This window comes from Eucyclogobius newberryi, unplaced genomic scaffold (genome assembly GCF_026437365.1).
Source record: "Eucyclogobius newberryi isolate DKJ021-1_F unplaced genomic scaffold, fEucNew1.0.hap1 SCAF_10, whole genome shotgun sequence".
In the NCBI taxonomy this organism is placed as follows: Eukaryota; Metazoa; Chordata; class Actinopteri; order Gobiiformes; family Gobiidae; genus Eucyclogobius; species Eucyclogobius newberryi.
Window position 1 is genome coordinate 32708989 of NW_027315724.1, and position 16360 is coordinate 32725348.

The following is a 16360-nucleotide window of genomic DNA, read 5'->3' on the forward strand; positions in this document are numbered from 1 at the left end:
CGCTTAATAGAAGAACTCTTATGAACAAAAACAAAAAAACTGTTATTAACAAAACTCCTCTCCTATCTTAATAGAGAATGGAGGGGGGAAATAAAATATAAGATAATAATAAAATAATGATAATAGAATAAAATAAAAACAAAGTAAAAATAGCTAGCACAAGACTAGGTAATACTATTTGCAGGTAAGTAAACCGAATAAAAAACAAAATAGAACACTCTTATTTACAGGTATTGCACATGGTTATTTCAGTATTGCACATGAATATGATGGTATTGCACATGAATATGATGGTATTGCACATGGTTACATCAGTATTGCACATGTTCAGGGCTAGCAGTGTTTGTTGTAGAGTCTGACAGCAGCAGGAAGGAAAGACCTGTGAAACCTTTCCTTCACACAGCGAGGGTGGATCAGTCTCTCACTGAAGCTGCTCTCCAGAGTGGACAGAGTGTCCTGCAGGGGGTGGCACTCATGGTCCAGCATATATGTGAATCTAGCCAGGACCCTTCTGTCCCCCACCTCCTGCACCGAGTCCAGAGCACAGCCCAGGACGGAGCTGGACTTCTTGATGACTTTGTCCAGCCTCTTCCTCTCCCTCTCTGTGATGCTGCTGGTCCAGCAGGCCACACCGTACAGGAGCTGATGCCACCACAGAGTCATAGAAGGTCTTCAGGAGTGGCCCTGTCACGCCAAAAGACCCGAGTCTCCTCAGGAGGTAGAGCCGGCTCTGGCTCTTCCTGACGATCATGTGACCACTCATCGAGCCCCTACATGACAGGTAAATGTGATCATGTGACCACTCATTGTGAGAACAAAATAAATATCTCTATGGAGCTAATCGAGTTGTGCAGATCTTTTTTCTTTATTGTTGGTTTAACCCCTTTTAACCCCCATTCTTTATTATTGTAATTGGAGCTGGGCCGTTTTACCAACACGTAAAATGGGCCACACCTGTATAAAATAAGCCACTCAGTGAATCTAATGAGTTGAATAAGCATAAGGAAACATGGTTGTTTTTCAAGCCATAGTGTCAACGTATCTAAACTCCACGTATTATATTTCGAGCAGGAGTCTTCTCAGCGGCATCTCTAAAGACAACACTGCAAACCCATTGGGCGTGTTTAAAGGAACCTGTCCAGTGACCCAAATATTACACACTATCAGCACTGGACTTTACTGCAGCCACATGTGTATTCCAAATCTGAACTTTTAGTGCATTTTCCTGTAAGGTCTGTGTGCTCACATGCAACAAAGGATGATCAGGTTTATTCAAGAATAAAATGTAACTTTTGCTGTTAATTTCTTACAGACATGTTTAAAAGTGTTGTACAAAAGTTTAAAAAAAAAAATATATATGTAGTACTTACATTGCTTAATTCACAACAGAGAATACTAATAATACCACTATAAATAATAATAAACCACTTATACAGCAAAAAAAGTGTCCAGATGATGACAACTGAATCTTTTTCTACGATGGATCGCTCTGGACGAATGAGGGATTACACCGAGTAGTAAGAATATATTTGAGGGCCTGTTTGCTTATTTACTCATTCATTCAACTTTTATTACGGACTAAAGATCTTCTTTTTTTTAATAAAAGTGGTAGTTTAAAATAATAATTTGACATAATTTTAGTGACAATTGACGCAGGTCCTTTTCCTTTATTGGAGTGGATACAGAAGAAACAGATATATTTTAGGCACATTTGTTGAACACTTCAATTGTGTAAACATTTATATATTTAATGCTGCCAAATGAAATGTAAAATAGCCCTAGAGTCCCAGGGCCTCTTTCTGAACACTGCATCCCAGCAGAGCATTGGCAGCTTCCACACACTCAGTCAGGCCTGCAGCTGAAAACAGAGGAAACATCAATGATAAACTCTATTATCTTAAAAACAATTCATTCATAAAATCACTTAACATTTGTATATGGAAAAGGCTTTCAAAATATAACGACAAAGGCTCTATATTTAACTACATACTAGATTTAACTCTGCCAACACATGACTAACGTTGGCCAATTCACAAACATGTCAGAGGACACTATTTGTCACCCGGGCCATCATTTCACTTAATGTTGCTGTAAGAGGCGTCATTTTGAGTAGTTATAAAGCATAAGCCAATCGAAGCATAGTGTATTTTGTGTAGAATGAATATGGCAATGGAGCTCATGTTTAATCACTCTGAAACTGATATTAAAAAGTATAAACTGTGTCTGATCCACTTTTCCCACATTAAGGAGTTCTGTTGGATGTAATTGAATTGACAGAAGTTACCATTCTGTGAGCGCAGCCATGTCGCAGCCTTCATGACCAGCAGCTCCCACTCGTCCTTAGCATCAGCTTTCAGACCATGAAGCCAGACCAGAGCCAAAATGGTGGCCCACACTTCTGTCTTTGCCTAAATGACACAAAGCAAGAGCAAGAAATGAAACAATCTGATTGAAATCATGAAAATGGAAGTGCATACTTTAGATTGCTGCACTGCCCAAAACTTTGACATTAGAAATATAACTCTCAATTTAACAATTATTCTGAATCATTAAGAATCTATTATATATAAATACATTCATTGTTTTAAGTACTATGTCTAAGTCATTTCTCTTGTGGATCAATAAAGTTTGTATAAGTCTGAGAATAGACTAACAATAATTAAGGAAAGGTCATTAAGTACCTGACACACAGAGGTGGGCGGGGATATGCCAAAAAATAATATCATGATATCAATTTTATCGCGATAGGTGACACTCAGGACATTTATATTCCATTCATGAAGTACAAAGTCAACACTCAATTGATTTGCTGTGTGTCGTGATTACTCGCTGATACGACAACTGTCTGTGTTGTGAAGTCAAGTCAAAATTATCACATGTAACTCACCATTGAAGGCTGTTTGTTCTCCAGATCTTGGCTGGTCTTGCTGAGGGCTGTGGCCAGAGCCGGCTCTAACTTCCAGCAGCCGGAAGCCGTCTGCAGGGACACCAGCTCCAGCAGAGGGTCCCGCAGTGCTTTGGGCTGAGGAGCTAATCTACTGCCACCTTTAACCATCATCGTGTCATCGAAATCTTCATCCATCATATTGTCTGCACACAGCATCCCTAAAAACACAAAAGAGCACAGTTTCACACAAAGACATTTCACTTTCACATACCAAGCAACATTTATTCTCGTAATTTGGAAAACATTACATTTTTATTTAATTTTTTCATTCATTGATAGGACTCATCTCATCAGGAATCACACATATCAATTTGCACGATCAAGTACAATCCATAAAAGCACGCTCCAAAGTATAACCAACAAAAGGGACATTTCACTGTTACAACAGCAAAGTTAACAGCAGTAAAATGAAAAGTATTTTAAAAGATAAGCAAGATAAATACTGACAAACACATTTTTACTATGAATATTTGAGTTTTAGAGTTTGTTCACTCAATACTTAATAAAGTGGTCAACAATTATTTTAGTGGTCGACTCAATTGAATTAAAAATTGCACAATGCTTTTACCCAACAACTTTCATCTCCAAGGAATCACACACATTATCTTGCATGTACTTACCAGTGACAACTGGCCCTAAAGACATAAAAATACACAATATTACATTTCAATGTAGCAAGTCAGTAAAATAAAAAGTATTTTAAAAGTTAAGCAAGATAAATGTTGACAAACACAAAAAAATAGTTTTAGAGGCTGTATACTGTAGACAACTATTACAAATATTAAGCTGGTCAACAATTATTTCAGTGGTTTCATTCTGCAATGGGGGTGGTGAATTGGTTGCATGGTGATTTTGAGGGTACAGGCCTGAAAACGTTGGGAAATCCTGCAATAATAATGACTATGTACATAATAGCATATATTGGACAAGTCAAGTGTGGGCAAAATGTAGGTCTGAGTCTTAAAAAAATGTCTAAATAATAGCAAAGGAAGATTACATTTTATGAGAAAAAGTAAAACAAATACGATAAACCAAATCACTTACCACCAGAAGACGCACGAGAAGCAAAACCTGCAGAGCAAATATACAAAATATTACCACCATTAAACCTTCAGTTTTGATTCAGGTTCACACATACATTTCTGTTTTTGTGTACATTTAAAAAAAAAAAATAGGAAACCATAATTGAGTGTTGGAAATGATCATCTCATAAAGGCTTAACGGCCTGTGCACACTCTCTCTGCACTCTACTGATTTATTTGAGGCTTACAATTTTATAGCTAGTAATATTCTAGTGTTTTGCTTCTTCTATCGCACAAATTTACATTTTATATTCTAGTTCTTAGTTTTTACACCTGTATTAAGTTTGAACTTATTTTAATTCCTTTTATCACTTGTAGGTTCTCCAGTGATCTCTCTGTGGAGCCCTCTGGCTGCTGGGGCCTGGTTCGTGGGCCCCTGGTGGAGGTTTGGCGTCTGCCTAATCTCTCCTCTGGGCCCTGTATCTGTCCTGTGGCTGTGGGCGACTCACTGCTCCTGGTGAGGATGGCTCCCCTGATGGTGCTTTCTCAAATGGTTCACTCAAACTCACGTTCATCTTTACTCAAAAGTATTTTAGCGTGTCTGAATGACCAGTTTTTTTACACAGAAGTTATTTTGGCCACTTGACCATGAGTTTAGATGCAGCAGCAGGACTGAACGTGCTGGAAGAAGGATGAGAGAGGAGACAGGAAGTGCCATAGTAATTCTACCTGTTAACACGTTTTTTCTCACAAAGAAGTTTGTTGTTGACATAAACCTACATTTTGGTCACTAGCCTATATTTTATTTTCAAAATAATCAACTTTATGCTATTATTTGGTAATCAAATTCATTTCTTGCGACTAAACTTTCACATACCAAGCAACATTTATTCTCGTAATTTGGAAAACATTACATTTTTATTGTTTTTTTTTAATAATTTGCACGATCAAGTACAATCCATAAAAGCATGCTCCAAAGTATAACCAACAAAAGGGACATTTCATTGTTACAACAGCAAAGTTAACAGCAGCAAAATGAAAAGTATTTAAAATGATAAGCAAGATAAATCCTGACACAAACACATTTTTATTATTTTTGGAGTTTTAGAGTTTGTACACTCTAGATAAAATTACAATTAATAAAGTGGTCAACAATTATTTTAGTGGTCGACTCAATTGAATTAAAAATTGCACAATGCTTTTACCCAACAACTTTCATCTCCAAGGAATCACACACATTATCTTGCATGTACTTACCCAAGACAACTGGCCCTAAAGACATAAAAATACACAATATTACATTTCAATGTAGCAAGTCAGTAAAATAAAAAGTATTTTAAAAGTTAAGCAAGATAAATGTTGACACACACAAAAAAATAGTTTTAGAGGCTGTATACTGTAGATAACTATTACAAATATTAAACTGGTCAAAAATTATTTTAGTGGTTTCATTCTGCAATGGGGGTGGTGAATTGGTTGCATGGTGATTTTGGGGGTAAAGGCCTGAAAACGTTGGGAAATCCTGCAATAATGACGACTATGTACATAATAGCATATTGGACAAGTCAAGTGTGGGCAAAATGTAGGTCTGAGTCTTAAAAATAATTCTAAATAATAGCAAAGGATACATTTCATGAGAAAAAGTAAAACAAATACGATAAACCAAATCACTTACCACCAGAAGATGCAAGAGAAGCATAACCTGCAGAGCAAATATACAAACTATTACCACCATTAAAATTTTCAGTTTTGATTAAGGTTCACACATACATTTCTGTTTTTGGGTATATTAAAAAAAAAAAAAATAGGAAACTGTAATCGAGTGTTGGAAATGATCATCTCATAAAAGCTTTAAAGGCCTGTGCACACTCTCTGCACCCAACTGATTTGATTTCAAATTCAAAATAATCAACTTTAAGCTATTATTTGGTAATCAAATTCATTTCTTATGACTAATATTTGTCACAATATTAGAAACTTCACAATTTCGTGTTGCAACTTTATAATTTTTAATAACATGTTAATTTAGGTTAAAGGAAGTCATTATAATATAATTGTACAGGTAGATCTTCTGGCTTTGCTGAAACAAAAAGTGTGGACTGTGTATATGTCGGTGTAATCCCTCATTCGTCCAGGCGTGTTCCATAGTAGAAAAAGCTTCAGTTGTAGTCATCTGCACTCAGTTAGAAAAAATAGACGTTTCGACTCTCATCCAAGAGTCATTGTCAATAAAAGAATTTAGATCGAGAACTCCGATATTAATACTGTTCTGTGGTAAGACCCGCCCATTGGGAGGAGCCTTCCTGAAGTAGAAAGAGTTGTTTGTTTCAACAGAAACTCCCCCATGTATCTACCGAGCTAGCCTATTCAGAATCTTAATGGCCTATTAGAATCCTCTTTGTCTTTGTGAGACCCTGGCTCAACCACCCTGAGTACCTGATTAGCATCTAAATGTCCTGGTCCTGGTCTTCTACCTTTCCAGGGGTTCAGTATTCCATTATAGATACCAGGAAGATAGAATCTGAGCCCTCCATTTCTGTTTAAAGAAGGTCTTTTTTTAACAAAAATAGCTTCCTTGACTCATCTTTCAAACCATCTTTTCTCCCTGCTTAAAACCTTCACCTCACCGTCTTCAAACGAGTGATTAGAGGCTTCAAGATGGAGATGCACGGCACTCTGAGGTCCTGAACTTGTATTTCTTCTGTGCTGATAAAGCCTCTTGTGTAGAGGAAGGAAGAAGAAAGAGGAAAAACATGTCCGAAATGCCCTCTCAGCCTGTGGTTACCCCGCTTGGGCTCTCAACAGAGTGAAGAGAACCAAGAAGCAGGACAAAAGGGAAACTGAACAGAGAAGGAAGGGTGTTTCTATCCCTTATGTGTCTGGCCTGTTGGAAAAACTGCAGAGAATTTTTAGACAACACGAAGTCCCTGTTTATTTTAAACCAGGAAACACTTTAAGACAAAAACTGGTTCACCCTAAGGACAAGTTGCCGACTCAAAAACAGAGCAATGTAGTTTATTCGATCCAATGCAGTGAAGAAAGCTGTAAAGAACGGTACATAGGTGAGACGAAACAGCCTCTACACAAGAGGCTCTATCAGCACAGAAGAAATACAAGTTCAGGACCACAGAGTGCCGTGCATCTCCATCTTGAAGCCTCTAATCACTCGTTTGAAGACGGTGAGGTGAAGGTTTTAAGCAGGGAGAAAAGATGGTTTGAAAGAGGAGTCAAGGAAGCTATTTTTGTTAAAAAAGAAAGACCTTCTTTAAACAGAAATGGAGGGCTCAGATTCTATCTTCCTGGTATCTATAATGGAATACTGAACCCCTGGAAAGGTAGAGGACCAGGGATTTAGATGCTAATCAGGTACTCAGGGTGGTTGAGCCAGGGTCTCACAAAGACAAAGAGGATTCTAATAGGCCATTAAAATTCTGAATAGGCTAGCTCGGTAGATACAAGGGGGAGTTTCTGTTGAAACAAACAACTCTTGCTACTTCAGGAAGGCTCCTCCCAATGGGCGGGTCTTACCACAGAACAGTATTAATATCGGAGTTCTCGATCTAAATTCTTTTATTGACAATGACTCTTGGATGAGAGTCGAAACGTCTATTTTTTCTAACTGAGTCCAGATGACTACAACTGAAGCTTTTTCTACTGTGGACTGTGTAGTGATGTAAATTGAAGATGGAACAATATGTTTCTGTTTCTGCTGTGGACAACTACCATTTATGAAATAATACATATTTAAACAAAAACAACTATACTATATACTGGAAACCACATATATTTACTCCTTTTACTGCGAAATTTTAGAAGACTGAACCCTTTGGATTTTTTTTTGGCACCTGACACAAATGTTGAAACAAAAATATTAGCCAAAGCGCTAACCGCCAACTTGTGCACCTGCACTATTGAACATGTTTTTAATGGACAGCCCATGCACTGCTTACATGCTTACATGGAACTGCTGATGTTCTATGAGTTTATGTGTCATTATTAAATTATACTTACAATCCATACTTTGCATTTGCATGCCGTAGTTCATCTGTGGCATTGGCATGCTGCAGGCCATCATCACTGTGAGGGAAACAAATACATCTTTAGTTTGACAGTGGGACCAAGTGCACTTACTAAAACTTTGAGATTGTAAACATTTTACTGACAATTAGGGATAAATTCAGAGATGACTAATTTTCAGTTTTTTTTTTCCTTCTATCTTTTCAATTACAGCATTCAGTCCTGCTGGGTTTCAAAAAATGTAACATTTTAGAGACACTTGTGTATGAGTAGCATGTGGCAGTGACGTGCGGTGAGGTTCAGGGCGAGTGAGGCACCAAGCGGGATCGAACACACTCTCTCTTGTTTTCAAGGCCGTGTCGCAAACCATTAGGCAGTGTTCTATAAGTCATATCAGCGTTTTTAGATATATACCTCCGTCTAAAGTAACCCGTTCAAAATCCGATGTAGGTCTTTCTTTAGTTATAACCTCTTGCATTGATTGAAAATCCAGATTTGCGAAACGTTTTAACTTGGAAATGTAATCGTCCAGATTCTACAAACACAATAATAAGGAAGAAGATAGTAAAACCTGTCCACACACGGCCGGGCTCAGGAGCGCCCTCTTCCATGAGGCGCATGGAATGAAGCCTCTCTGAGTGAACTTTTACTGCTTCAGAAAAACACGCTTCAGAAAAACATTTCATACATTATCGAGAATATGGAAGCACTGAGCACATCGTCAGGGTGTTTTATTTGTTATAAACAGAGGGAGAGAGAGTGACACATCATTTGCATTGCACCAGCTCTGTGTGTGTGTGTGTGTGTGTGTGTGTGTGTGTGTGTGTGTGTGTGTGTGTGTGTGTGCAGCCTCCTCCCTGTATCTGAATGGCAAACATCTGAACATTTTGACATTCTTATTTGACAAAATATTGTTGGATTTTTTTATTTATTTTTTAAATAAAATATAAAAAAAATCTAAGATTGAGATGTGAGGCCCTGCCTCCCCTGCCTCCCCTGCCTCGCCTGCCTCCCCTGAATGCACATCCCTGGCGTGCGGTGACGTTTATGGTTATTCATTAGAAAGGTGAACAGAGCCTTAGCTACAACAAAGACTAGTTTTTAAGTGACTTGTTGAAACTTGGCGCTGCCGTTGTGTCACTTCTCCTCTGCACAAGCTCAGTTAGGGCACAAACAGGTTCATTCAGAGTGGTTTGAGTTTGTCCTCAGAGCAGATGTGCAGACCTCTAAAAGAAGCGGCTCTCCGCTCTGGTTGTAAAAAGCTCATGTTAGAAAGTGGAACATGAAAGGGCCCCTGAACGCAGTCCGAGAATGAAAAGGGGCGAAAGAAGAAGAATTAAGCTTCCCACAGTACTGCTCAACATTGTAACTTCCAGCCAAGTTTCAGCAGCAGAAGTGAGGAGAAAATTCACTTTTCTGGTTGTGACACAAGGTAATTTGAGATTTTATTGGTCAATCACTGCTTGCCTTGATTGCCCTGACCACACGCCACTGGTGTGTGTTATGTGTTATGATTATGTTCATTTTAATGCATGAAAATACAGTTTTGGGACTAACTTGGTAAAGGGACATTTCTTCTCAGGAGAGGGCCTTGAATGGCGTCGCCGCTGGTTTTGTTCACAGCGATGAAGGCAGTGAAGGAGCTGCTGACTCCTGATTGGATGCTCAGATCAATGATTTTCTTCTTTGCAGCATCGTCTTTCTCCCATCTGGCGCCCTCCTGGTCCTGCTCCAGAGATCGAATGAGAGAACGCGCCGCCAGCCTGTGCACCGTGAGTCTGCAGACAAACAGGACGTTTGGCTCAGAGATTTACAACTACATTAAACTGAGAAGTGTTGATTATTTTATTAATGCAACGTCCAATATAATTTCCAAATGAAAAATGTATTTCTCCTGGTATTTTAAATACCAAACAACTTTACAATGTACAGAGTAGTTCAAAAAGCTCTAACTATGCAAAACAAATGGCTTTTGAAACCACCTGTGACTCAGTCAACACATGACAGAAGCTGACAAACAGTGGGTCTGTTTGAACCTTGACAGAAAAACACTGAATCATCAGAGTGAACTCCCACTCCTGTTTTTTGTTGTCGTTTTGATTTTTGTTTTATTTATTTCATATCATGAACTTTTTGAAGATTCAATACTTTTACTAAATCATTGTGTACTCACACACAGACACAGACACAGACACACACACACACAGTCACACACAGTCACACACAGTCACAAAGAGTCACACACACACAAACATACACTGAGGAAAGTAAGTATTTGAACACCCTGCGATTTTGCAAGTAGGTCTGCCACTTAGCCTAAGTCTCCCACTTACCCTACGATGAAAATCTCAGAGCCCTCCATAATTTCTAAGTGAGAGAACTTGAAAATTGCAGGGTGTTCAAATACTTCCTTTCCTCACTGTAACAGTCTGTGTTCAGACTTACCCAGCATCCTCCGCTGGTTTGAGGCTGAAGTTGAGCTTGTTCTCAGTGGGACGTCCTGCCAGCCTGTACTTGACAGTCACACAGCCCTCTGCTCGCTCTTTGCTCTAAAACACATCACAGCTTTAGGTCACGGCTCTAAACAGAAGTGCACTGCCTCTTACACCACAGTGAGCACCTGTCCAGTGAGCTGGGCGTACAGCAGTGACCGTTGTCCCTGGAAAATGGATGTGAGAGGTGGAGACAGCACAGAGGCAGAGACCCCTTTGGGCAGGTCCCATGTCACAGAGATGTCGACCACAGCCGGCTGCATGGCGAAGCGCAGAGACTGAATCACCTGGAGAAGACAGGAAGAACAACTGTTATTATCTGTCTGCTTTTGGGATCATTAAATAATAAGGATACACTCCAAATGCTCATAGTCACTTTACAGTTGTGCATTGTTAATTCAGTCCCTGTGCTCAGAGATAAGCTTCTGAAACCACACATGCCCTGGGACACACTGATGGAAACATGGCTGCCAATCTGCACCATCTGCCCTAAAATAAGACACTGTTTTTAAGTAGAAAATACTCTACGAGCTTAACTGTATGTGCAGAGTACAATATGAATTAATAATGAAATCAGCACATCACATAAAGTTATAATACATTCATTAATCAGTAATGTAATACATAAATCATTATTGTTATCACAATAAAATAAACGTAATTCATTAATTGGAACATTTATTTTATACATCTGGTCTTATTTGGATGTGATGGTCTTTTCTAGAGAACAAACAAACGTGGACAGTGTGACTCGGTTTTATTTGTTCATCTTATGTCGATAAAAAATAATAACCCCACAAAAAGACTAAATATAAAAACCTACTTTGGGTTGCATCCTGTCATTTCCTGTGATGAACTGGGCGTGTCCTCCTCCTTCTTTGGCCAAACCTTTGATTAGAGCAGAACTGGCTCCGTCACCGATCCCAAAGGAAAAACACCTGCAATAAAAAGTAGTAGTGACTTGTAGATTGTACAAAAGTAAAATAGATGCTGTTTTGTACCTGTGAGAGCCCGAATTAGACTTGACCAGGTTTATGACTTCTTTGGTGTTTCCTACTTCTCCATCAGTGAAGACAAACAGCTACAGAGCACAGTTCAGCTCATAGTTTTACATAATGCAGCAGTGACAGATTTAAGGGCTCACAGCAGATTTTAAACCCATAAGGGAAGAACATGTTGTGGGACTAAACTAGGGCATGACTAGGGCAGGACTAGGGAAGGACTAGGGAAGGACTAGGGAAGGACTAGAGGAGGACTAGGGCAGGACTTGAGCAGGACTAGGGAAGGACTAGGGGAGGATTAGAGGAGGACTAGGGAAGGACTAGGGAAGGACTAGAGGAGGACTAGAGGAGGACTAGGGCAGGACTAGAGCAGGAGGACTAGGGGAGGACTAGAGGAGGACTAGGGCAGGACTAGGGAAGGACTAGGGAAGGACTAGAGGAGGACTAGGGCAGGACTAGAGGAGGACTAGGGCAGGACTAGAGCAGGACTAGGGGAGGACTAGGGGAGGATTAGGGGAGGACTAGGGGAGGACTAGGGCAGGACTAGGGCAGGACTAGAGCAGGACTAGGGGAGGACTAGGGGAGGACTAGGGAAGGACTAGGGGAGGACTAGGGCAGGACTAGGGGAGGACTAGGGCAGGACTAGGGCAGGACTAGGGGAGGACTAGGGGAGGACTAGGGCAGGACTAGAGCAGGACTAGGGGAGGACTAGGGGAGGACTAGGGAAGGACTAGGAGAGAACTAGAGTAGTGGGAGCTTAAAACTTTAGGCTGCTCAGACTGTTTTGACCAGAGCTAATCTTTCTGTACCTGTCTGGGCTGGTTGGGGATGCAGCCCTGGCTGTAAATGTGTTTCAGAGGTGCCAGAATCTCTGTTCCTCCCAGGTCAGCGTGCATCTTTTCCACCTTTTCCAGAGCCTCCTCCATCGTCTTCTGATTGTACTCCGCACTCTCCCTGCAAAAGAAGACCCAGCCAAAGCATGATTTAGGTGTGTCTCAGGGATTTGTGCAGTTCTCGTGTCATATCAAATCATTTACTTAAAGATTTGTTCAAATATGGATCCAAAGCTGTAGATGTTAAAGTAGCAGCCCATGGGTAAGCTCTTGAGCAGCAGCAGCAGAGTGTCCTGAGAACATAATAATAATGAGGGAAACGCTCAGTGTTTCTAAAGTAGTTCATATGGTCTTCATACCCGCGCACTGGCAATCCGAGGCCCCGATTGTGGGCCGTGGCCCATAGAGCAGTCCATACTTCCAGATCGATCCAATAGAAACACAAACTCTCCAGAGGAAGACACAGACGACATAATGTCTTTGGGAAACTCTGGATACAGACTCAGCATCAGGACTGGGTCTCCCATCAGAGAGCCTGAAATCAAGAGGCAGGTGTCTAAACCGTTATGTTTGTTCACTCACTCCATCATCACTGTTTTATTAGAGTAGATGAAGCTTATTGTCAAGTGAGTGAATATAACATTTCAGCAAATAAACAGATTGAGATTTCAACAAATTAACTTAATTAGACTGTTCATTTGTCTAAAATGCAAATCAAACGTGTGGAAAAACTGCAGAGATGAGAAATGCATCATACAACTACATAAAATCATTTATTGTTATACTTGTGGTACTCAAATATAGGACACATTTTCTCTTGCTTGTTATGGCTAAATTTGACCAAGTGCCCTATGCAGACGCACGCACACACACACACACACTCTCTAACTAGAACGTAGAGAATAAAATGTATAAAAGGTATGTAATGTATCTAATGGTCACATTTGTTACTGATAAACCATTCCAACATTTGTTTCTAAAGTGAATCAAAGGTGGTTTTGTCTCTGACTTCTGGAGTGCTCCAGCTCGTCAGCTTTTGATAGAGCACGTTCTGGGCAAAGCTGCACTTCCTAAACCTCATAGTCTTCCCTCATTGTGGATCTAGTGCTGGTCTCTCACATTCTTTTTTTAATGATTTCACCCAGAGCTCACCCAGAGCCATGTTGTACCCTCTACTTTATACAAATGTATACAACATTTGTTGAAACTTTTCAGATATCAACATTAAGACATAAAAATATATTTGTGTAGAAGTATCAGTAGTGTGTGTCTCACCAGGTTTGGCTGAGGCCTGGCCTGCCTCCACCACGGCTGAGGGCTGGTGACTGTCTTTGTAATAAATGAGAAGCTCCACGTCTCGATCAAACTTGTGTCCTGCTGCCAGCTTCACCTACGGCCAAACAACTGTGGTTAATGTACTAATGTATATTTTACACGTATTTACATAATTATTATATTTTCTCTACTATTCTGGCCTGTTTTAATCATATGAAGTAATTATATTTTGTATTCTATGCGTTCTAGTGTTTAAAGAGCGACTGTTGGCCAAGTTATTTCAAGTGGATGGTTAAAGTCTGTTGTTTACCGAAGCCTTGGTTTGATCTTGGTTGAGGTACTCGACCGGGTCCATGGTGCAGCTGGACTCCACTTTGGAGACTGGTCGTGGTGACTCGACTCGGACTGAGAAGGTCAGATCATAGGGAACCAGAGAAGAAGGGACTGATGTCACGTTCACACTGGTGCTTTCTGTTCCTGTAAAAAACACTTTATCAATAATCATTATCATTGCACCAGGGCTGAACAATATTATAAACATTTCTAATTATTCCTGTACATGTTTGTAGAGGTGCAGTCAAACCTATGGACCAGTGGATCTGACCTCTCAACCAAGGATGACTATGTTGAGAGCAGGATTCAAACCACCGACCTTCAGCTCAGAAGACACGCCCTCTACCACTGAGCTACTGCTGATACAGAGTAAATGTAATAAATCTTACAGCCCGACAATGCACCACAGACCAACAGGTCTGAATCTGATTCATAAAAAGTTTCCTAAAACATGATTCATGATCCCTCTAAACTTCAGATGCTCTGAAATAACATTATTCCATAATCTGACAGAGATGAAGTGCTGCATAATACATTTTCCAGTCTTGTCATCAGTTTCATCCTAAATTGACTCTGTTGTTGGAGGAGAGAAATCTGACCTGCAGGTTGATATCGGGGGTTGAGGACGGCGGGAAGACAAAACCTCAGCGCTTCATCGGCCTGCACATCCAGCTCAGTGACATACTCCAGCCTGATGGAGGCGCTCTCTCCTGGAGGCAGACTGCCAACACTCATTGAGAATATGTCTGGACTCTGGTCACTCTCCTCCAAGAGAAAGGCCTGTTGACCGGAGCTCAGCGCGTCATCGTACTCCTCACGAGCCTGGAACAGGTATTAAAGGTTCTAAACAATGTTCCTATTGGCTCCAGATGTGATGTTTCCATTTGTGTTCATTAAGTAGTTAAAACAATAACTGGATTTACCTGTTTCTTCTCCTTCACCTCAGCCACAATAAGAGTCTCTCCGACTTTGGCGCTGAAATGGCAGACGGCAGCTTCACTGGGCATGGGGAAAACGAACACCGCCTCGATGGGTTTCTCCTCCTTGTTTTGGTAGAGCAGCGTTGAGACCACTGTAGCTACATGGTCCTTCACATCCACCTGAACATCCACGCTCTGCAGAGGCACTGACACCAAACAACACACCTGACATTAGGAGACGTCCAAGACCAGGCTGACCAAAGCACCAACATGTCCAGTTTTCAGCAACCTAACCTTAAACCTGCCTTTATTTGAACTCACTGTGAATTACAGTCTGTTGTGTGTTATGCTGTTACTATAAAAACTATGCTCTAAATTATATTTAATAAAGACTGAACAGGAAAGAATACATTGTGAAATTATTACAACATGTTAACCTTGTTATTAGGGTTCCAAACACATGTTATTGAGTACTGTATTCAGAGGTAAAGATTGTTCTAGTTTTGAGTCATCTATTTAAAAACAATACTTTTTATAACAACCACAAAGAACTGTCAAAAGAGTTCAAAGTTTTGCTCTTTTATGAACAGAACTGGACACAAAGTGGTAATATACTGCCACAAAGCCAGGCAGTTTTTAGTTTTCCTTTGGACCTTTAAACCCAAAATGCTTTTTCTCTTGATAACACGTGACTGAATTACCTGCTTGCTTCTCAGGCGTCATCAGTCCACAGCAACACCTCTCCATTGTCTTTACTTTTTGAGTTCGTTTGAAGAAAACTGTGAGATAAACAAATGCATTTTAAATTAAGAAACTGTAGTCCAACAATGTAACAACATAAAGAACAACGGCGCTGTGTTAATAAAAGGAGAAAACCCCGCGTCATGATCTTACCTTGGACAGAAACCCAAATGCAGGAGGACAGTCTGTGCACAGTCTAAATGCGCTTGTCCAGTGCGGAAGTGTCACGCCCTCAGACGCACTGCTGCTGCTGTTTGCGCTGTGAAAATAGATCCATGTGTGTGACTCATGTGGTTTCAGAGACTCGGTCGAGCCTGAGCTGGATCCGTGTTCCCGAAAGTGATGAAGTCATGAAAGTGAAACTAAACGGGACAAAATCCAGGTGTGGCTTTACGCTGGTGTTTACGGTCAGTCATGCTCACACAATGTTTAAAGGGGACGTATTAGGCGCGAAACTGCGCAGATCCCTATGGACATTGTTTTATCCGTTTTTCACTCTCGCCCTCCAAGGCAACTGCTGTTGTGAATACAAAAATAAATTGAATTTGAATCCGATCGTTGTCGATTGACGAGGACGTTTCCGGTTTAACCCAATTGGTCATTACAGGCTGCTCATTGGACACTTCAAGTGCCATCGTTCAAGATGAACGTGTAAAAACGACTTTCAAGCCTCACTAAAAGCTCCTGGGCATGAGACTCTACAGCAGGTGAAGAGGCTCATTTGTAATTTTCATATCCAAATAAATATAAACATATGTTGGTTAATATGTCGGTGTAAT

The 16360-nt window shown here is 40.4% G+C and overlaps 1 protein-coding gene across 3 annotated transcripts; it reads right to left on the minus strand.

Moving 5' to 3' along the window:
* Nucleotides 1-1727: 1727 nt before the first annotated feature.
* LOC140368227 (von Willebrand factor A domain-containing protein 5A-like) lies at nt 1728-15838 on the minus strand. 3 transcript variants are annotated; one of them, XM_072455183.1, is made up of 22 exons: nt 15735-15838; nt 15542-15619; nt 14844-15046; nt 14520-14742; nt 13898-14064; nt 13588-13702; nt 12672-12847; nt 12517-12605; nt 12289-12433; nt 11480-11559; nt 11302-11416; nt 10607-10765; nt 10432-10535; nt 9544-9764; nt 7981-8046; nt 5645-5671; nt 5227-5241; nt 3992-4018; nt 3568-3582; nt 2888-3105; nt 2285-2408; nt 1728-1858 (listed from the first exon to the last, which is right to left on the minus strand). In XM_072455183.1, exons 2-22 carry the CDS (start codon nt 15585-15587, stop codon nt 1779-1781), a joined length of 2415 nt encoding a protein of 804 aa, XP_072311284.1. In that variant the 5' UTR covers nt 15588-15619; nt 15735-15838; the 3' UTR covers nt 1728-1778. The 3 variants fall into 3 exon arrangements, with proteins under 3 accessions (XP_072311284.1, XP_072311294.1, XP_072311302.1); XM_072455193.1 differs by lacking the exon at nt 15735-15838 and having other exon boundaries at nt 13898-14058; nt 15542-15680; XM_072455201.1 differs by lacking the exons at nt 3568-3582; nt 15735-15838 and having other exon boundaries at nt 15542-15680.
* Between the last annotated feature and the right edge of the window lie 522 nt (nt 15839-16360).

Coding starts and splice junctions, on each gene's coding strand:
- LOC140368227 (XM_072455183.1), bottom strand. CDS start 15,587: ATGGAGAGGTGTTGCTGTGGACTGATGACGCCTGAGAAGCAAGCAG. Junction 12,848..13,587: donor CCAGGCCTCAGCCAAACCTG/GTGAGACACACA, acceptor TCTTGATTTCAG/GCTCTCTGATGGGAGACCCA. Junction 5,672..7,980: donor GCAAATGCAAAGTATGGATT/GTAAGTATAATT, acceptor TTTGCTCTGCAG/GTTATGCTTCTCTTGCATCT.